The sequence below is a fragment of the Cololabis saira genome, chromosome 13 (genome assembly GCF_033807715.1).
Source record: "Cololabis saira isolate AMF1-May2022 chromosome 13, fColSai1.1, whole genome shotgun sequence".
Classification (NCBI taxonomy): Eukaryota; Metazoa; Chordata; class Actinopteri; order Beloniformes; family Belonidae; genus Cololabis; species Cololabis saira.
In genome coordinates, this window is record NC_084599.1 from 16,678,385 (window position 1) to 16,699,783 (window position 21,399).

At 44.8% G+C, this 21,399-nt stretch overlaps 2 protein-coding genes across 3 annotated transcripts in view; one reads left to right on the forward strand and one right to left on the reverse strand.

Annotated features, from left to right (window-relative positions):
• Nucleotides 1–8,885, forward strand: part of cracd (capping protein inhibiting regulator of actin dynamics) — a 30,036-nt gene extending 21,151 nt beyond the window's left edge. The window contains exons 2-9 of one of the 2 annotated variants that reach the window (XM_061738008.1): nucleotides 400–562; nucleotides 871–1,000; nucleotides 1,089–1,244; nucleotides 1,359–1,574; nucleotides 1,731–4,125; nucleotides 4,431–4,621; nucleotides 4,714–4,876; nucleotides 7,424–8,885. In XM_061738008.1, the coding sequence (XP_061593992.1) occupies nucleotides 959–1,000; nucleotides 1,089–1,244; nucleotides 1,359–1,574; nucleotides 1,731–4,125; nucleotides 4,431–4,621; nucleotides 4,714–4,876; nucleotides 7,424–7,584 (3,324 nt within the window). In that variant the 5' untranslated portion in view covers nucleotides 400–562; nucleotides 871–958 and the 3' untranslated portion in view covers nucleotides 7,585–8,885. The remainder of the gene's footprint in view (nucleotides 1–399; nucleotides 563–870; nucleotides 1,001–1,088; nucleotides 1,245–1,358; nucleotides 1,575–1,730; nucleotides 4,126–4,430; nucleotides 4,622–4,713; nucleotides 4,877–7,423) is intronic. The other variant, XM_061738009.1, reaches the window with a different exon arrangement.
• Nucleotides 8,886–9,884: 999 nt separating this feature from the next.
• Nucleotides 9,885–21,320, reverse strand: aasdh (aminoadipate-semialdehyde dehydrogenase). Its single transcript, XM_061737082.1, has 14 exons — nucleotides 21,008–21,320; nucleotides 20,203–20,323; nucleotides 19,394–19,689; nucleotides 19,115–19,307; nucleotides 18,787–19,028; nucleotides 18,596–18,702; nucleotides 18,335–18,507; nucleotides 15,186–15,525; nucleotides 14,994–15,106; nucleotides 13,377–14,058; nucleotides 13,138–13,301; nucleotides 12,023–12,148; nucleotides 11,579–11,710; nucleotides 9,885–10,473 (listed from the first exon to the last, which is right to left on the reverse strand). Exons 1-14 carry the CDS (start codon nucleotides 21,232–21,234, stop codon nucleotides 10,078–10,080), a joined length of 3,312 nt encoding a protein of 1,103 aa, XP_061593066.1. The 5' UTR covers nucleotides 21,235–21,320; the 3' UTR covers nucleotides 9,885–10,077.
• Nucleotides 21,321–21,399: the final 79 nt, after the last annotated feature.

A 21,399-nucleotide genomic window follows, 5' to 3' on the forward strand; every position in this document is an offset into this window, starting at 1 on the left:
TTTGTGCCCCCCCCTCCTCCCCTTTTTTGTTCTCCCATAATTAAGTGTGGATTTTCCCACTTTCAATCTCAGTATATAAGGGATTTAAATATCAATTTTTCAAAAGCTGGCATGGTGTTTGGTGCTCTGTGTTTAAACTTGGAATGTATCCATATCAATTCCTGCAAATGTGTGGACGTACAAACCAAAGAGCCAAGGTTTTCCTCTTATTCCATCTGCTATCTTGGTTCTCTTTCTTTAAGCTCCGTCAGTTGCATTTCATTATCTGCTCACATAAAAAACATAAAATCACGCCCTCAGGCACCTTCCTGCTTGTTATCTTTCTGAGTGAAATATATAATGATTGGTGATTTGATTGCATGTAGCCGTGGTTATCATCTGGTTTCCTTTTACTGGCAGAGAGAAGACGGCAGGGCAAATTCCAGCCCTTCAAACGGCTGTTTGGGAAGAAAAAGAAAAGGGCGGCGAAAGGCAGCTTTGCGGTGCTGAAAGCTAGATTTTCAACCGAGGAAGTGTGTAATGGAGTTGTATCCGAAGATGAGGAGTGTAATCAAAATCTGAGGTGGGTGCATGCAAATATTTATGTTTTTTACAGTACACAAGGAAACTGAGCTTCCCCTCGACTCGTTTTACTATAAGAATATGTATTCAGAAAGATGTTAATGCAAAATAAAGGTACAGCTCGACTTCTTTCGTCCACTTTCTGAAAGTTTCAAACGCTAAAAATAGCTCAACCAGTAAAATTTTATGATCCCTGGACTGGTGTCCTGATAAAACTTCCCTTGTATCAAGGGATCATTTCAGTTTGTGAAGTGATTTGCGGCTTGCTTATATTGAATCGTTGCACTCATTGAACTCGTTGTTCTGCAGGGAGTTGAATCCCATCGGGTCTCGAGCTCTCTCACACGACAGCATCTTCATCCCAGAGGACACGGTGAAGCCCGGTCTAGATCACAGCATGTCCCAGGAAAACGTCTCGGATAAAGTCAAGAATCTGCAGGTGGGCCTTCATAGACGTTTCAAATTTCTCCATGCTCGCTATGCTGATGGTATAATCATATATTACTTTCTCTTTGTGAACAACATAGAGGCAGATAGCACAGGGTATAAAGTTTGGCCAGAGGCCTCTTTCACTTCGGAGGAGTGAAGGAGACGAGGGGACATCAGATGAGGAAGAGGTTCCTCAGAGTCCCCTAAAGGTTTCTGCACAAGTAGAAGTTGAGCCACCAACAATGGAGCCAAAGGTAAGAAGGACTACTCCCTTTTCCACAACTGTATTTCTGAAAATAACTTTGCCCGTTACACCTAATAGATCAGGTCTTCATTAGACCTAAAAACCTGCTCTGTTGTTGGAAAAGCAGGTCCAAGGAGCTCAGTCGCCCGGGCAGCACAGCACCCCCCTGAAATCCCAGAGGTCCAAAAGAGTTCTTCCATCCACTGGCACGATAGAATCCGTCAACCTAGATGCTGTTCCTCAGTCTGTTCCTCTTTTGGACAACACTGCTGCCAAACATAAACTCTCTGTTAAACCGAAAAACCAGAGAATTTCCCGGAAACACAGACGCTTCACCCAGGTGAGACAGAGATCTAGTAGAGCTATGTTTTTTCATCGTGTTATCTGTGTATTTTTTTGTTTGTTTATCCATTCACCTATTTCTGTGACATTACCCACAATCCACTGCAGTGATGACAATAGAAACTATTCTTACTTTTTTACTTTACATCCCCAGGAGCTACAGGAGGTGTCGATTCCTGGAGTAGTGCAAGAGGATCTGGAGGAAGCTGGTGCCTCATCAGAAAACCAGTTCAGAGCATCAGTAGAAGATTCCCAGCAAAGCCTGAAGAAACAGCGACTGCATGAAGAAGAAAAACAGGAGGTAAGGAGGAGGAGAGAACTGGAAGAGCAGCGGCTCAGAGAAGAGGAAGAGGAAAAGACCAAGAGGGCAGAGGAGTTGAGGCTGCGTAAACTGGAGGAGGAGAGTTGCCGTAGGAAACAACAAGAGCAGGAAGAGATGAGGATGCGAGAGGAAGCAGAGAGAAGGACAAGGGAGAAGGAGGAAAGGAGGATCAGAGAAGAGGAGGAGAGGAGGCAGAAGGAGGTGGTGGAGAGGAGGAAAAGAGAGGAGGAAGAAAGGAGGATCCGAGAAGAAGAGGCAAAGAGGCAGCGAGAGGAGGAAGAACAGGCGAGAAAGATGGAAGAGGAAAGGAGGATGCGAGAAGAGGAGGAGCATCAACAGCGGCTGGAAGACGAGAGGAGACAATTGGAGGAGCAAAGGAGGAAAAAGGAGGAAGAAAGGAGGAGAGGAGAAGAGGAAGCAAGAAAACAACAGGAGCTTGAGGCAGAAAGGAGGAGAAAGCAAAAAGAAGAAGAGGAGGAAATGAAGAGAAAAGAGGAAGCTGTGAAACTGAGGTTGAAAGAGATAGAGGAAAAGAAAATTACAGAAGCAGAGGAAAGGGTGAGAAAAGAGGATCAGAGGAGAATGTCGTTAGAGGAAGCTAACGGAAGCTCGGACACACAAGAGAGGAAGAGGAAAGCCGAAGAGCTAAGATGGAAGGAGATGGAGGAGAGACAAAGGCCTTTCTCTTTCAAAGTCTCCTCAGGAGAGAAACAGATTCTCTTCCAGAAGGTCAACTTGACACCTGTTACTCCAGCCTCAAGCCACCAGAGCCCTGCCGCTTCCGATCAAAGAAAAGGAGCTAAGGCATCCTCCCCTGAAGGACCAGACTCCCCCAACCTGCCTGCGTCTCCATATATCCCCCATACAGCCATCCTGGTGACAGGTGCCCAGCTGTGTGGGACAGCCGTCAATTTAGACCAAATCAAAGACACTGCTTGTAAGTCCTTGCTGGGTTTGGGAGATGATAAAAGGGGCCAAGGAACACCGCCAGCGAAAAGCAAAACCTCTCCGGACCGCAAGTCTGGGAAAACCAAATCACTCACCGAGTCAGCGCTCTCTACAGACCAGTCCAGCGCAGCGGTACTGGCAGAATGGGCAAGTATAAGATCAAAGATTTTCAAGGGGGTAGAGGATGGGAAGTATGATGAATACTCAGACTCCTCAAGCAAGACTCAACCACAGCCCGGTAGTGAAGAGTCTCCGTTTGCACATGCAAATCTCAGAAAGACTATGTCTGCTAGCGCCAAATTCTCCATCACCCCAGCAAAGAAGAAGTTTGGAGATTCAAACAGGAACTCTGAAGTGTTTGGTCAAGAGGATAAAGAAGCAGCAGTGGAACCTCCTCGGCCTGATAGCCTCATCACAGCCTCTCCAGTCCTTACCACTAAACCTCAAAACAGGACGAGTAAAACTGTCCGCATCGTAGAAAGAGGGTCAGATGAGTGTATGTTTGCAAAAGACCTCCCATCATTCCTGGTTCCCAGCCCCGGAGACCGACCTGTTGGGTCAGAACTGAAGAGCCGGCTTCAGAGCGAACCAGCGATGTCTGACAGCAGAGGAGACGGAGTGGAGCAAGGACAGGACAGTGAAGACCAACCCTCTCCTTTTGGTATAAAGCTGAGGAGGACAAACTTCTCTTTGCGTTTTCACAGCGAGCAGTCCTCAGAGAAAAGGAAGAAGCGCTACAGTGCCGGAGACTGCTTCGACGGCGTCCCCTCACCTCTCACCCCCATTGAGCCAGACTCTGATGCGTCCTCTGTCTTTTCTGACAAATCCAGTCCCACTTCGCCACAGAAAGATGTTTTTAGCAAGTACTTCCAGCCATCTTCCTCTCCCGCCATACCCCGGGTTAAACCCGGTAAGATCAGCAGCCCAACAGCGCACAACGAAAGTGAGAAAGTGCTTCCTAAACCACCGCCGTATCGACGACCAGCTACATCACCTAAACCTTCAAATGCAGTCCCAACACCTCCGCCATCCCCGCTACCTAAGGTACTCCACAGGTCCCCCTTTGATGATGCAGCCCAGAGGACAGGGGCTGCAGATTTATCCACCCAGGAGCAGACCAACAGGGGCGAGGAACCATCAGCAGTGGCTCAGCTGCAACAGAGCAGCGAAGGCCACGCCCAAGTTGAAGAGGAGATAAAGGAAAAGAGATCATTCTTCCCCTCCCTCAACATCCCCTGGAGAGAGAAAACGGACAGAAAGACAGAGCTCGTCAAGAAAGGTCAGTGACCAGAGACTCAAGAGTTTTAGAACCAAATAGTTCAATAAGTGCGTCTTTGGGTGGCATGATGAGGGTTTGGGATATAGGAAGTATTTTTAGCTTGACTACACTGCAAATGCAGCAATTAACTTTGCTCAGCAAATAAAGTACCTCAACATTATCGCCAGTCGATTGGCAGCCTGATTTTGGGACCTCTTCAATGTGTCACAGTATCCTTTTTTTTGAGTATATTAGACACAGTTGAGTCAAGATTTCAAACTTTACGGGCGATACCTAATAACATGACGATATGCATTCTCCTGCAGAAAAACCCTCCCTACAGAGCCGGCACTCCCTGGACAGTTCAAAAGTCCAGGAGAAGGAGGCGGGGCCCTTGTGGATCACGCTGGCTCTGCAGAAGCAGAAGGGCTTCAGAGAGCAACAGCAGAACCGCGACGAACGTCGAACCCAAAGAGAGTCCAAACTGAGCGAAAAGCAAACTAGAGAGAAAGATGGCGTGAGTGCCCCAGATCCTTACTTACCCACTGTCTTATAATTTCCTTGACATAGTTTCGCTTCAGCTGAAACAATTGTGAATCTCTTTGGCAGGCTGGACTGGTGAGCCCCGCAGAGAGCAAGGGAAGCGGGAGCACCACTCCTTCTTCCAAGCCTCAGACACCAGACGAGCCCAAGAGACCCGACAGCCTCCTGGGAAGATTTGAGCGCCGAGACAACTTGAAAAAGGCCAACACTTTACCGAGCTCTGTCACTGGTAGGAACCTGCATGTAACGCTGTGGAGCACTGTTTTTATGATTAATAACACATGCATTTGATAAGAACATAACAGTTTCCTTTGAAAGATTCTACATTCACACATGAGGACAGGCTTTTCTTTGTTCTGTTGGCAATTAAAAAATATATTTTACCCAGGTCTTTCAGTGTGGAGTTTACATGTTCTCCCTGTGTCTGCGTGGGTTCCCTCCGGGTACTCCGGCTTCCTCCCACAGTCCAAAAATATGCATGTTAGGCTGCCTGATGATTCTAAATTAGTGCTGTCAAGCGATAACAAAAAACGAGCGGTTAATTAATTAAGATTTGTAATTAATAAATCAATCTATTTAATTGCTTTTTTAATCCCACCTAAAAATTGCTGAGAAAAGCCCTCAACTTGAGATGTTTCCCTTGAAATTCATTACATTATTGTGGGAGATTAAAAGATTGATATATAACAAAAAAACTTAATTTTTTGAACAGACTTGAACAGATGCAGTCTTAGCCATTTACATCCACTTGGCAAGAACATTCGCCAGCCTCTCGGTCGCAGACGTGCGGGATTCTCTCCTCGAGTTTAGTTTGGGGAAGAGCGTTTCTATGGAGCTAGAACAGTCTCATAATTCACAAATGCACAGGACAAGTTTTACAAATGCACAGACCGATTTGCAAATACACACACAGTTTCACACGTGCACAGGACAATTCACACGTGCGTAGGACAAGATATACAAATGTATTTTTGATGCACACACAAATATAACCTGATTTACAAATGTTTTTTTGTCTGTGAGTTGCGCTGGATTTGCGTGTGAGTTTTGAGACTCCCTTGACGTGACTAGATCCACAAATAGGTTTTTTTTAACACGGAAGGATCTGCAACCAATCAGATGTCTTCCTTTGTTCCAGCCAATCATAAGAGTGCTAACCACGTGGGGGACGATTTACTCTAAACCAATCAGATTAAAGGGGCGGATACACCTGCTGTTTGAGCTGTGTTAGCGCTGTTCACTTAGAAAAGTGATTAATATTTCGAGTTGGTGGAGTAAAGATAAATAAACATCAACAGGAGATAAAAGATAAATAAACAGGATGGAGAGGAGATCACTGTTCTGATTTTCTTGTGATCCCGGTAAAGAAAAGCGATCTTAGATGGTTTGTCGGGCTGTTCAACCAGAGCCGTCAGGAGAGCTCTTAGTCCTGCCGATGCAGCAATGATGAAAAACAGCAGAGATATTTCTGTATTTGAACTACAGGTGTCTTTCAGGAGAACGAGCCTGTTGACGGGGGTGAATATTGCTGCAGGTCGCATTCTGGCTCTGGCCGCGAGTGGCGCTGGTCCCGGTCAGACACCAGCTGACCACAGGGACCAGACGTGGAGGTCAGAAACAAGCAGTTATCCTCACATTTATGATGTGACATTGCCACCACACAAACATGTGTCAAAACAGCGGCGGATCAGGACAGTCCTGGTGAAGATAGAGTCCTGCTCATGGGAAGATGCAGCCGTGATGATGCTGGTCGGGGTTTAGTCCACCGATCATCAAACATCTGAGCTGGATACAGAGGTTCTTCGGTTATCAGTCGACTGATACCGACTTTACTCCAGATATTTCGGTAAATTAATCTCCTGACATGTGCTGCTGCTCCACCTGGCCGCTGCAGCTCGTCCCCGTCAGGCAGCGCAGCCTCTGCTGCGTCTGTCTGGTTCTGAGCTCAATCAGCGGGACAGTAATTCGTCGTGAAACCAAACGGAGCAAATATATAAAAAATGACCGGGTGCTTTGCATTTATGTGGCTAAACTTGAGCTACTTCGGTGGTAAACAAAGTCTTTTCCACAAAGAACACATATCACTCTACCTTTATCAATGGTGCCGTCAGGGCGTTTTAGAAATGTAAATCCCCCATTCACTGGACTGTCAACTTCCACATGCTCCTCCATTTTCTCTTCTCTGCTACTCACACCGCCCCCCCCCCACCTGTCCAGCTACAATGGAAGCCTACCAGCATCTGCTAAACAAGCCCAAACACAGGGACAGCCAATCAGTGTCCACTTCAAGGTGGGACTGACCGTTGTTTTCCATCTACAACTCAAGCACAAGAAGCACAAACACAGATTTCATAATAGAAGCAACTCGCAAACAGAAAAAGTAAAGTTAGATATAAAAATATAGATTAAGCGATTAAAAAACATAACACGCTAAATATGCCTGTAATTAATTAATCGCAATTAACGCGCTAATTGTTGTTGCGCTAAAAGTGTGAGTGTGTCTGGTTGTTTGTCTGTATATGTGGCCCTGTGATGGACTGGTGACATGTCCAGGATGTCCCCTTGTCCCCTTACCTGTAATTAGCTGGGATAGGCTCCAGCAGACCCCCGTGACCCTGCATAGGATAAAGCGGGTATAGAAAATGGATGGATTTTAGCCGTGAAAAAAACAAATTATCGAGTTGATTGGAAATAATCCTCATAAGTGGGAGTTCACATGTGAAGCTCATCTTTTCTTAAAATGGCCTCTTTCATCTACTTTCATTTGTCATTTCAGTGGAGATTGCAGACTCGACGCCGTCGCCCCCGGCCGTGAAGGACGTATCAAAGCGCTTCCCTTCCAGTGACTCTCCGCAGGTGTGCACGGAGCCGGCCTGGCTGGCACTGGCGAAGCGGAAGGCTAAAGCCTGGAGCGACTGTCCTCAGATCATCAAATAACCCCCTCCCACACACACACACACACATTACTCCGGCTTCGTGGCGTTCATTGATACTGCACACTGCCCTTGGACTCTGAAGCACCTGGAGAGTCACCGTCACCTGTCCCCACCCTCCAAAAGCAGCACATCTCTCAGCGTGGAAACTCCTGACTCCGCAACAAGAAAATCACCCCGTAACCCTCCACACACTGGCTGCTATTACTATCATATTAAAGTGCGCTTCACATTTAAATGTTCCAATAAAAATTGCACAGATTTATGAAAACAAATGTTGAAAGCATGCGTATATCTTAAACGAACACCCAAAGTTTCTGTCGCCTTAAGGCAAAGTTCTCAACAGCCAATCACAACCGTGGCGGGCCGCTGCAGTAGCCAAACCCTTCTCAAATGGATCCTTCGCTCATCACAATATAATACTCTTGTATTATTGGGTGAAGCTCTGACGAACGGCAGTGTTAAATCTCCAGAGGGTATGAGTGTGAATTGTGTTTTAAGGGCTACCTTTAAAAATAATAACTCAGCATGACTGTGCTTCTGGACAGCTGATGGAAGTGTGAAGGGCATCTTCTCTGTCCTCCTTGGTATTATTTATGTAAAACAGCAGACTTACCTTACACTGAAACTATACTGTATCTTTTCTCTGAGCCTTGTTTGCTGTGTAAAAAAAAAGAAGAAAAAAATGCATTGTTTTTCTTTCTTTTTGTCGTCGTTTTTGAAATCATACTGGAAACCTTAGCATAACAGTTCTTTCTGTGTCCGTGATGACTGTGATGGCTGTCCAAGAACTTTTTGTACTATTTCGTCATTATACACCATCAGAACCAGTCTTTAACAGCGTTTTTCACAGCTACACGATGACCTAGTTTGAAATCTTTGCTTTCCTCATGCAAGACGGACACAACTGCTCGGCGTGACTTACGATTCCTGTAGCTGTCTAACACATGTATGTTTGCAGGCTTACACCGTCACTTCCTCTTAAATGTGATGCGACGTTAATGCGAGCATTTCCGATAGCAGAACATATCCTGCCACTCATGCAATGATCTGTAAGTAGCTGTCTGAGCTGTGCGACAGTCAGGTGTCACCGGAGCTTTGCTCGGAGAGAGGCCGCTACGGCTGAGTCACTTTGTCATTTTGTTTCTTTTGATCGTGCACAATAGTGTAGAGTACACAGTGTTATATGTAACAAAAATGTTTGGTATTATTTGCACTTTTGGTCCACTTAGAGATATTCATGAGAAAATTCTTAAAGCGATACAAACTGTTATGAATGATGTAAATTAAATACTGATGTCTGAACCACAGGCCTGAGTACTTATTGTTTCTTTGATCTACAATCATGTGGAAACATTAAAATGATGGATTTTTGGTAAGTACAACCTCAGATGAATGTCATCAAAAAAGCTTTTTTTTTCCATCGTGCAATATTTAGTACCGGTAATTCAACAGCTTGCAGATCCGCGTTCAGCAGCGATTACGTTCAGTCGTTGTTTTCTCCACGACTCTTTTCTCAACCCCTTACATGGTTGTGGAGCAATTTTGCTCCATTCTGCTTTCCACCATTGCTTCTCTTCATTGAGGTTTCTGGGAATCCGCATATGGCTCTTAGCAGTTCTGATGTGGATTTGCTGGTGTGCGTTGGATCTTTGTCCTTTTGCATGACCCAGCTTGGAAAAAACTTTAGCTGTCGGGCAGATGACCTCACATTTGTCTCTACAATACAGAGGACTGCGATGATTGAGGTGTCCTGGTCAGAACAAGACAGCTGCAAATGATCTTCCTCCGACAGTAAAGCTTGACAGAGGAAATTAGGCGTTTAGTTTTCTGCAAACATGTTCCTCGGCATCAAGACCAATAACTCAGCTCTGATCTCCATAGTACGTTGTTCCAGGGCTCTCGAAGTTGGTTCAGATAGTTTTTAAAAACTAAATTGTGCTTCCCATTTTCCTTTTAGACGTCAAAAGCTTCTTTCTCCTGGCAACGCTTCCAAAGAAACCATATTTGTCTTTTTCCAACTGTGTTATAAGCCAGATTTTTACTTGTTTGAGACCATTTCTCATGTTTTTACCTCTTGGCATTGTGTTAACACACAACTGAATAATCCAGACCAAAAATCACCAATTGATCACCTAATGGTGATCAGTTCAAGCAATGATGATTAGCAGCAACTTACAAGTCTAAATTTTATAGAAGCAGTAAGGGGGTAGGTACTAAGCAGGTTTTGTTCTACTTTTGTTTTTTATTTTAAAATAAATGTATCGGCATGCCGAAAAAAAAAAAGGTATGTGTTTGTCTGAGGTTTTATTTATGTGATACTAAGACCCACTATTATCCGATGTTTTTATAATATTTTTACGTAAGAAAATCATAGGATTAAAAAAGGCTTTTGTAGATCCTCCATCCAACCCTTTCTCCAGAGCACCCTCACTGCTTTGACACAGAAACTGTGTTTATTATAAAAATATGAATATTAAAAATACATTAAATGGTTTTAAGTCTCTTTTTTCACGGTTAGGCTTAAACAATACACATAATCGTTACGACACCCAATCACAAGAGACTTCTCCCACACCACTGGGGAGGAAAACAGCTCCCCGGGTACGTCGTGCGAGGCCAGCGTTTGTCCATTTAGTGCGTCCAAGATCCAGACTGTCCCGTCCGTGGAGGCCAGGCCCACCAGAGTCCCCCTTCTGCCAACGCATGAGCCATCGAACACGCAGGGGGTGGAGTACACTTTGCCCGTGGTCTGAAAGGTCCAAGCTGAAGAACCATCTGCACAGTTCAGGCAGTACAGACGACCGTCATGTGACCCGCACAGAAGCCTCTGCTGTTCTGGTATGAAGCACGGGGAGGAGAAGACGGGTCCCTCTGTTAAAAACTGCCACAGCTGCAGAAAAGCACAAAGGAGTCACATGTACAGTGGACAGTGTTGACACTTGAACTTGGCCGAGTTCAGTTTTCAAAAGACAGATTTCTGTCGTGGTGGGTAGTTTCTGTGGTCGCAAAAATCTGGGAATCTTCAAAGTTGAAAAGTTCCCATGAGAGCTAAAGAGAACATGGTAGAAAAATACTTAACTAGATATTTGTTATAATGCAGGCATGAAATAATTTATATCTCAGCAGGTCCCCCTATAGGTGGGGAGGGGTTTGTTATATTCACTTATGTTTTGGCCGTTTACGTGGTGTGGATAAGCAGATGTCACAGGAAACAACCGTAGCGGGGGGCAACAACAAACAACCCTGAGATCTTAATATTTAATCATAAAACTCCTCGTTAAAAAAAAAATCCTTTGTGCTACTTGTAAATGACGTTGATAGAAAATAGATTTCAGTGTAAAAAAGGTTAAAACCATCATATTTAATGGCTTGTCAGTTGAACCCTGTACGATCCCAAGAACGTCATATCAAAGTAACATCAAAACTTTCTCTGAACAATTCGTAAACAGGATGCAAATAATCGTTATTTCATAAAAAGCAATTTTTGAAGTAGAATAACCTTTTCAGTAAATATATAGTGAGCGCATGAATGCATCAGAAGAGGCATAAAACTTTAAGAAGCACGAACTACAGTTATGATCCTGACAGGCGATGGTGTCGGGTAAGCCGCTCATCTAGACGCTGGAGGAAGAGGGGACATCTTTATCAATATCTCATACGTGCAAACTTACTAATCTTCCAAGGGCAGAGCATTTGGTTTCCGTCTCTGTATGTCCGTATCTGCTGAAAACATGAGGTGGCATCCTGCTCAGCTGCATATCTCCTCAGCCGAGTTTCTGAACCAAGAGCATCAAATCTCATCTGAAGCTTCCTGCACTTAGCAGGTGAAGTGCTGACCCTCACTTCCACAAGTTCAAACTACTGCGCAAGCACGATAAGTCTGGAGTTGCATGTATATAGCTCTGCTCGAGCAATAGTCTCTTGACAGGAAATAAGAATAAGTGATCACAGATGTTGAATTAAAAGATACAACAAAAAAAAGCCGTGACCCTCACCAGTTCCCCGGTGTCGCTGAGGCAGCAGATGTTTCCATCCACCGAGCCGATCACAACGCCATCGTTGGAGCAGTTTGGTGATGAAAAGAAAGGGTGGTCTCTGCTGTATGACCACAGGACTTCTCCACCCTCCTGGAAATAAGAGACGCTTTAATGACACAAAGTATGGACACTCGGTTTATTTTCTCTCAGGTTTTTATCCAACTGTCTGGTTTCATTGATTACATCAACGTTATTTCCAGTCCTCACTTACCATTCAAAGCCACTGCAAGAAATTGGAACATTTTGTTTGAGCATATTAGTGTTTTTAAAAGACTTGTCCCTGCAGGAGGAAATAACTTTAGCTGACTTTTTATAAACTCGTCCGGCCCTTTGGTCCATTTAAATAACAGAGCCGTGCTCAGGGCCGTGATTGGCTCCTCTGCCACAATGTCCTCAACTTACTGGGTTCAAACAGAGCAGGTGTCCTCCCAGCGACGCCGTGTACAGCCGTCTGCGTGACACGTCCAGGTGTGGGGACGAAAACACAGCTCCGCCGCCGCAGTGGCGCCTCCAAACACACCGACGAGCCTGAAAAGGCAGCGGGTGTATCTTTATTCAGTCCTGTTTCTTGTAGCGAACGAGTAAACTAACACATTTCACAACAAGATTAAACAGCAACAACATCAAACATTGTAATTGTAAACATAAAGCTCGATGAGTGGGCAAGAAGATCAGTGGGTGAGTAGTAGGTCCATCTCCTCGGGGGTGGGTTGTGCAGGCGTTTGTCACCCCAGAGCAGCCAACACACCCAATATTCTCTCATATTACTGTACTGTACTGTTCTCCCAATATTACTGAGCTGACAGGACAGAAAACAGGTAGGGTTGCCAACCGTCCCTTGAAAAACAGAATCGTCCCGTATTTATAAACTAAAGTACGCGTCCCGTATTGAGCTGAAAAGGGACGCACTTTGTCCCGTTTTACTGTGAGAGTCAAAAAATAGTCATAAAATGCCAATGGAAAATGGCATTGAGCTGTTGAGTTCATAAGTAATTTTTTTTCTGTTTTACTACAACTGTAACCTACAGTCATGGCCTTTGAGGCACAAATATGTTTAGTTTTCTAGACTTTCTGTTTGCACTTTTATTATTGCACTAAAAATGTGCACTATTACAGAATGGATGTTCTGCTTTCTTTCTATTGTTTTATATTCATTTATACAATTTTAAGTTAAGCAGGACAGGTTTCTGTTTAAGAAAGATACTTATTTTATTCAGTTCATTTTGTTATTTTGTATTAAAATGAATTGCTGGATAATAATTTGTTTTCAATGTGTTCATGGCATTCAAAAATAAGCATCTAATTCAATTCAGGTTCAAGTGAAATAGTTAAAAAAAACCGTTTCACTCACAAAAAAAGGGGCTAAAAAAATTCACCACGCCAGGAAGGGGGAAGGCAATCGGGTTGGCCGGCTCTGTTGGTGAGGTGTCCCTCATTTATTTTTCAGGGAGTTGGCAACCCTAGAAACAGGGTCTCAGAAAAAGGTTAATAACCCTCGTATCTATGGGCACACTCACCTGCGGGTCCAGGGCGTAAACATGGCCGTCGTGGGAGCCCGCCATCACCAGACCAGTGAGAGGGTCCACAGCAGGACAGCTTTTCACTGCATCCCCCGTCTCAAACACCCACCGCGTCGCTCCAGATTCAGCGCATAAGAAATATACGCAGCCGTCGTAACATCCTGAGGAAAAACACAAGCAAACATAACACAGACTGTAAAACCTTTCAGTAGGATGTTCAGAGACCGGATGCTGACCTACGACCACGAGGGAGCCGCACTGAGACACGGCAGCCGAGGCCTCGATCCTGTCTCCCAGAACCCGCTCCCACAGGAGACTCCCGGTGCCGAGGTCTAAAGCCTGCACCCTGTGGGAGTGTGAACCGATGAACACAGTTGCCCTGGCCGCAGGGGAGCTCTGCTCCGCTGCGTCTCGTACTAGAAGCACGGGCGAGGCGTCCACGCATCTGCCGGTGTCTGAGGTCCAGCTCAGCCCCAGCTCCAGGTCAACATCTCCGCTGGAGCCCTGTCCTCCGAGCCTGGCACCCTGCAGGCTTTTTGTGGAGTCTCTCCTCCCGGTGTTCATTTCTATCACCTCCCCTGCTCGTCTCACCACTTTCACACCCCGTGTCCCCGACCGCGGCGTCCCGGGGGATTTGCGCCCCCTCTTTGGCTGAACCGGATTGGGAGGATCGGCGTGGCGTTTCTTGGCCTTGGGTGGCGACGAGTGGCCGTTTTCCAGAGACGTAGTCAGGGTCACCTGGCGGAGAACATCCGAGAAGGTCCCGTCGAGTATCGCCTCCAGAAGCTGCGGTGAGGACCCTCCGAAGGCAGCGACCATGTCTTCACAGAGACGCAGCGCCTTCAGGGAGTCTCCTCCGCTGAACAGGAAGTGGGACTGCTCGTCAACGGCTGCATCTCCAGGGAGACCTAACGTATCCTGCAGACAGACGGTTGGACAACTGAGTTTGAGCATTCGCTATGTCCATCACAAGGTTTACAGGCAGAAACCTCCGGACACAGACAGTTTCTCCCCCAAGCTGTTGCTGTGATGAACTCTCATTACTCATAGAGTCTCAGAGTAATCAACCCCTGTGAACTAATAATAATATAAATAATAACCTAAATCATATTCTGTAACAATGCACCTTTCAATAACCATGTCTACTTCAAACTGCTGCACCTTTCACTTTTTTTTTTTTATAAATTGTATACAGTATATATGTTAATAACAGCTGTCATTTGTCTATTTACTGTACAGTGAAGCAAATAACAAAGTCAAATTCCCTCTTATTTGACCTGACTTGGCCAATAACCTGATTCTGGTTTTATTTTAAAATCATGCAAATTATGTTTAAAGCAAAATCAAAAATGCTCCCTGACCCAATACAGAGGTTCTTTTCAATTCAGGAGACTCCGTATAATCTTAGAGGTGTCTGTAATTTCACAGTACAAATGGCTAAAAAAGGTATGAAAAGGAGATGTGTCTCCATTACTGGAGTTAAATTCTGGAATGATGCCAACATAAATTTAAAAACATGTCATTCTTTTGTTGTATTTAAGAAAATGGTTTGTAAAGCTATTTTTGAAGCTTATAAGTGTAATTGACCATCTGTTAATGTTTCTTTGCTTTTCTATTGTTTCTTTGCTTTTCTATTCTCTTTTTGGTTTTCTGGAGGTCGGTAGCCAAAAATAGAAAGTTGGTACTATAGGATAGGCTTTTATAAGCATTTTGCTTCTGCCTATGCCTTTTCAGTTATTGTTCAACACATTTTTTTGGTTTTGTATGAAAAGTTAATGCTGTGTACAATGTTTTTTTGGTGTTGTTTTGTGTTGCAATGACTGAATAAACTTCATTCATTCATTCTGAACTACCTTCCACAGAGCCTGGAGAGTCTGCTTCAGCTTGCCGGCATCTCTTGGTGAAGACTGTAAACGCCGCCTCTGTCCTTCGTACGCTCTCATCAGCGCCTCCAGGTCCACCTTCCCTGTACAAACCAAACACTGCAGCGGTGAGCGGCCGACCCGTGTTTCTGCTCAGAAAGAGGCTGCGTGTCTGACGCTCACCGTGAGAGGTGAGGCACAGGGCCGGGACGAGCACCAGCGTGTCGGGAAGGCCGTGAGAAGGCAGCAGCAGAGACAGCTGGCTGAGGATGAGCCTCTTGAGATCTCCATCTGTGGCCCCCGGGTCCTCCTGGTCCTCCGGGTGGTGCTTGACGGAGGAGGCCGGGTTCTGCTGATGCTCGGCAGAGGCAGAGACGTTTTCCTGCGCTTGCTGCTGAACAGGCGAGAGGGCGGAGCCCGCCATCTGCTCTGGGGCGGCGGAGGCCACAACGAAGGCGAGAAGTCGGAAGCCTCCGTGGACCCCCACGGCGCAGGCCTCCACCTGAGGCAGGCTCAGCATCAGCTGGAGGGACGGAGACAGAGCCACCACCTCAGCAACGTCTTCTCAGCTGCTGGTTCACACCGGTTTAGAGTAACTGAATCATCCATTAACTACAGTTAGTCATCAGTTATATTGTTTTCCTTTTATTTTTTTTTAATATCTGTTATTCAGTTAACTGTTATTATCATACCAGATAGCTCTAGATAGCATTGTCATTCCAAACCCACATTAATAATGTTACCCGGTCAGCCTACTTCAATCCATCCATTTTCTATACCCGCTTTATCCTCTACAGCAGGGGTGTCAAACTCATTTTGCTTGGCGGGCCGGATTTGACCATTTTTTTTCTTGCGGGCCGCATGCTCAAAATAACAAAAACGGTGCAAATTTTTTTTTTTCTAATTCTTTTTTTTTTTACTATTGTTATCTAATCCAATATCAGTTTAGTTAATTTTAAAGGAAATATGCACTTTGTTTACACTCTAATTATGTAAAATATATTTCTTCAGGATCTTTTCTTGAAATTTCTCGTTTTTTTTCAAATTATGTAAGATACTTTTAATATCATTTTACAAAGATAAACAGAAACAAGTATGTTTTTTTTTGTATTTCGCTTTTTTATAGGAAATTTAATTAAAAGCTAAATCTTTCTTATTACATCCGAGAGTGTTTCTTTGAGATTTAGAGATTTTTCCAGTACAATTAAGTGTATTTATTTTTAAAAATTGGCACGGATATTTACGCCAGTGTGCCGAAAAAGTCAGCACTTCTCTTTTAACTGTTTTACTTTGTCACTATCCTCGTATTCAAAACTGAAATTCTCTGAATAAATATCTTCTATCATCTTTTTTAGCAGTGATATTTTTCCTGCGAAAATATATAATAGTAGTCAGTTAATAAAAATAAACGACCGTCTACAAAGAAATAAAATCGGCATATGCATTCTAGAAAACTAAAAAAATTTCAAACTGCTCTATTTGTGGAATAACGATGGATTTGTAGAAGAAATATATTATCGGATATTCTGCGATTCATGGCAATTATTTATGCCTTCCTTTTTAGTAAATTAACATCTCGTTTTTTTGCGTTGGAAACTTCTCGCGGGCCGCATGAAAATCTCTCTCGGGCCGCACATTTGACACCCCTGCTCTACAGGGTCACAGGGGTCTGCTGGAGCCTATCCCAGCTCATTACAGGCGAGAGGCAGGGGTTCACCCTGGACAGGTCACCAGTCCATCACATGTACAAACAACCAGATATACTCAAACTCACACCTACGGGCAATTTAAAATCACCTATTAACCTACAGTAGTATGCATGTTTTTGGACTGTGGGAGGAAGCCAGAATACCCGGAGGGAACCCACGCAAGCACGGGGAGAACACGCAAACTCCACACACACTCCTCCGTCGGTCCCTCACTTCCAACAGCGCTGCTATCCTGGTCCACACTCCTGGACTCCTGCAACTCCCTCCTCCTCGGTCTCCCCCTCAAGTCCATCCAGAAGCTCCAACTAGTCCAGAACTCAGCCGCCCGTATTGTCTCCAGAACCTCATCCATCAATCATATCCTACCTGTCCAACAACTCCACTGGCTTCCTGTCAAATTTCACATTGACTTTAAAACCCTGCTCCAAGTCCATCCACGACCTCACCCCCCCCATACCTCTCTGATCTCCTCCACATCAACACTCCTTCCTGGAGGCTCAGGTCAGCCTCCTCCATCAGCCTTACTGTGCCCGTCGCTCGTCTGTCCACTATGGGGTCCAGAGGCTTCAGCCACTCTTCCCCCCCTCCCCGGACATCAGGAACATTAACTTACTATCAATCTTCAAATCCCATCTAAAAACCCACCTGTTCAAACTGGCCTACTCACTTTAATTTATCCCCCTCTAGGCTACTGCTGATTTCTGATTTCATCTCTGATTTCATCTCCGAGTGCCCTGAAAGGCGCTTTAAATAAATAAAATGTAATATTATTATAAACCCAAGATATCCTGCCTGCATGTACAACTCTTTCCATTTTAACATCGATTTACTTGGTCTTTTATGTCATGGTGGAAATTAAGAACTCAAGTTGTCTCATGTTTTGTCTCATCAATATCGTCTCACTTGTATACAAACTTCCTTTGCAGCACTTCCGTCCTGCAACGCATCCACAAATGAGCACGGCTTCTCAAGTGTGTCAACAAAAGCAGGAGGAAAAACTAATTACATAAGGAAAAACCATCTTTAAGAAGTACATATCCAACATGGTCGTCCACGCGGCAGAGAAAGGGCAAATAGTTCACCGCTATAAGACATGAATTGTGGACTTTTATGGTTTATTGTGAAAAATATCACCAACAACGTATTTGGAGATCCTCAGGCGTTTTGGCAGCAGTGCATTGAAAGCAGACACAGCTCTGCCGTGCACACTCTCAACAAAGCGCACGGTGCGACACGAGCCTTTTATTCTGAGACCAAAACACACGTCAGAAGGAACGGCCTCTCTCTTATAAAGAATATGGTCTTCAAACCAAACATCAAGTAATGCGGTTGCGTCCCTTTCTCTATTTTTTAAAACATGTTGCCAACGTTAAATTCTAATTAAAATTTTAAAAAATGTTGGAAACTTGACTATAGCTGTATAAAAAGGCCTTTCCCTCGACAGTGAGTGTGGACCAAATGTCAGAATATGATGCAAATTGTGTTTTTGACAAGTTTATTTTCGGGGTACAGGGTTTTTTTTACCCAACATGAGGCTGAAGCCCGTCGAGTCGTCTCACTGAACATAAAATGTAGTTTTTGTGCCACAGTTTTGTAAAGAAAAGTGCAACTCAAGCATCTTACTTGCTGCAGGCTGTCCAGGTTCACTCGTTTCCCGTTACGCTTGATCATCCTGTCTCTGCGCCCCTGGTAGTACAGCTGTCCGTCTTTAACAACCACCCAGTCTCCCGATGCTCTCATCGTCCCGGGGACAACAGCGTCCTCGTCGTCCAGGAGACACACCCTGTCCTCTCCACCTGCACCACCGATTGAACTGGTTTACTAAGATTTTAATCATCTTAGAGGAATATCTTTATGCTTTACTCTTGAAAAATCTTTTCCCACCTATGAAAACCTGTCCTTCCCCTTCCTGGATGTCCCTGCCCAGTTCGTCCCTGACCTCCACCACCGTGTCCATCAGAGGAGTCCCGAGAGGTACGGAGGACACCACGCTGCAAGGTCTCCGACTGTTATTGACTGCAGAATATTTAAATACAATCCACAGAAAAAAACTATGATCCTTGTCAAGCACTCACGTGTCGCTGGACTGCAGCAGAGTCTCTGGGATTTTGTAACAGCAGGCCCAGCAGGAGACCTCGGTAATGCCGTAGATGTTGTAGATGCAGGTTTTATTGTCCTCGTGTCTCCAGCTGCTCAGCAGAGCCAGCGATGGGCAGGCTTCTCCGCCCAGAGCCAACACCCGCAGTGAGGAGCCGGGTGACAGGATGTCCCGTTTTAAAACGCGATGCCCGAAGCGCACCAGCAGGCTCGGTGTGGCCTGAGGAAATCAGACAATGACGCGTCGCAGCAAAGAAAAACCTTCTCAGCTGAAACACGGCCCCCATTGGGCCGAGAATCGCTCACCTGAAGGACGGTGGTTTGGTGATCTCTGAACAACAGCTGAGCGAGCCGACTGGGCATCTGCTTGATCACGACAGGGACGATGAGGAGCCGAGCCCCGGATGATAAAGCCAGGAAAATATCCACGACAGAGGGATCAAAGGTTAAGGGTGAGGCCAGGAATACCACATCGTCTGGACTCATTTCAAACAAGGACCTGACATGAGAGAGAGACACCGTTTCTTTTGTACAATACTCACCAATTCTGATTCAGAAGAAACAAAAACAAGAATCCTCACTAACCTTAGATGAAGTATATTAGGTAGAATACACTTGTGTGGCACCCTCACGGTCTTGGGAGGCCCCGTCGTTCCAGACGTGTGCAGCACATAAGCCAAGTCCTCAGGCCCAGCATCTTTTACCGAAACTGATGCATCATCATGCACAGCGCCGCCTGCTGGGTGAGCTCCGGCTTGTTGGGTACCAGCTTCACGCTCCACGACTGGAAGTGGTTTCACTTGCATCATCGTCAGTTTGAACTTAGGTAACTCCATGCAAACCTCCACAGTTAAGTAGCTGATGAAAGCTGCCTGGAATTGCTTGACGGGAAGAGAAAGAAACATTCATGGTGAGCACGAACAAAGGGAGAATTACTGAATGAACTACAACTGTGCAAAAAGGATTTTAAAACGAAACAACATTGATGTTGAGCATAAATCTATTTTTGATCCAGACATAAATGCACCCATGGATGTTATGTGTTTTATGTTCAGTTCCAAGCTTTATTATCACCTAAACTAGGCGATCAGTCTTAGAAAGCCATGGTCCAGGAATTACTGATCCAGAATGCTAGGAAACATTTGGTGGTGGGACTCATACATGTGGCTGCTTGATGGATGTGGTCACAACGTTCCAAGACTGTACGTGCAAAAAGAATAAGACGCTGATGGCAGGAAAATACAGCCATGCTTCCTACCACTCATGTGTGTGTGTTTTTTTGTGTAAATGTTCACCTCAAACTGTGCATTTATTTAAAGACCGTTGTATGTTGTATGTTGTATGTTGTTCTGTGACTGTTTAAATCACGAGAGTGAAAGTAATCATAGCTTTACCTTCACAAGGTCCGTCTTCACAGCGCAGTACTTGAGCCCGCACTGACTCATAACTCTGGCAGAGAGAAGTCCAGGGGCCTCTGGGTCCAGGGGCACGTAAGCTGCAGAACATTGCAGGATCCTAACAAATGCATGTAATTCAAAGTAATCAGAGTTTTATTATGTATTATTGTGGCAAACACACACACACACACACACACACACACACACACACACACACACACACACATTTTTTTATTTTATTTAGCCTTTATTTTATCAGGTCAGTCCCATTGAGACACAATGGTCTCTTTTACAAGGGAAGCCTGGCCAAGACAGCAGCTTTAAAACATTGAGTTTCAACAGTTAAAACAGACAGTACAGAATTACCTAAAACACCAAGTCAAACAACAATAAAATAAACCGAATATAATCTGATCAAATCAGTAGAGCTAGATAATATATATATATATATGTATATATATATATATATATATATATATATATATATATATATACACACACACACACACATATACACACACACACATATCAATCAATCAATTCAGTTTATTTGGGAAGGGACAGTGTACATTCATATACTTTAGAATTAAAAATCCAAATAAAAAATAAAATAAAAAAATAAAAATCCAAATCTCTTTTTTGTCTTTTTTCCTTTCACTCCAGTGTACAATTTCATCAGAATAAAAAAGGTTCTTAAAACAATTATACACACACACACACACACACACACACACACACACACACACACACACACACACACACACACACACACACACACATATGCACTCTGGTCAAAGCTTACCCCAGGATCCAGACAGGTATGAGCAGATCATCACTGCAGTACAGACCGATAACACCGTTGCTGGGGCAATAGCTCTCCAGTAGAACCCGCGCCAGCTCTGCAGCCAGTGCAGACAACTCCCTGTACAGCAGAGCTCCGGCCGCGGAGCCGCCGTACACCACAGCCGGCCTGTCCCCGTACAGGGCGGCCGCGGCGGACACCAGCTCCTGCAGCGTCCGAGCAGGCATGTCTATCGCTGTCAAAGAGGAGACATGACTTGATTCATAGTTCAATACAGGTGTTCAACTCTCCCGACACCGGTTTGTTTACTTCAGGTTGCTCATGCTTTGTCGAGTGCAGATGACGCCAACGTATACGCGACGTACCCTAATGACTACTCCAAGACTCTTCTC

Coding starts and splice junctions, on each gene's coding strand:
- aasdh (XM_061737082.1), bottom strand. CDS start 21,234: ATGCCTGCTCGGACGCTGCAGGAGCTGGTGTCCGCCGCGGCCGCCCTG. Junction 19,308..19,393: donor CCTAATATACTTCATCTAAG/GTTAGTGAGGAT, acceptor CTCTCATGTCAG/GTCCTTGTTTGAAATGAGTC. Junction 12,149..13,137: donor TTTACGCCCTGGACCCGCAG/GTGAGTGTGCCC, acceptor CTGCCTTTTCAG/GCTCGTCGGTGTGTTTGGAG.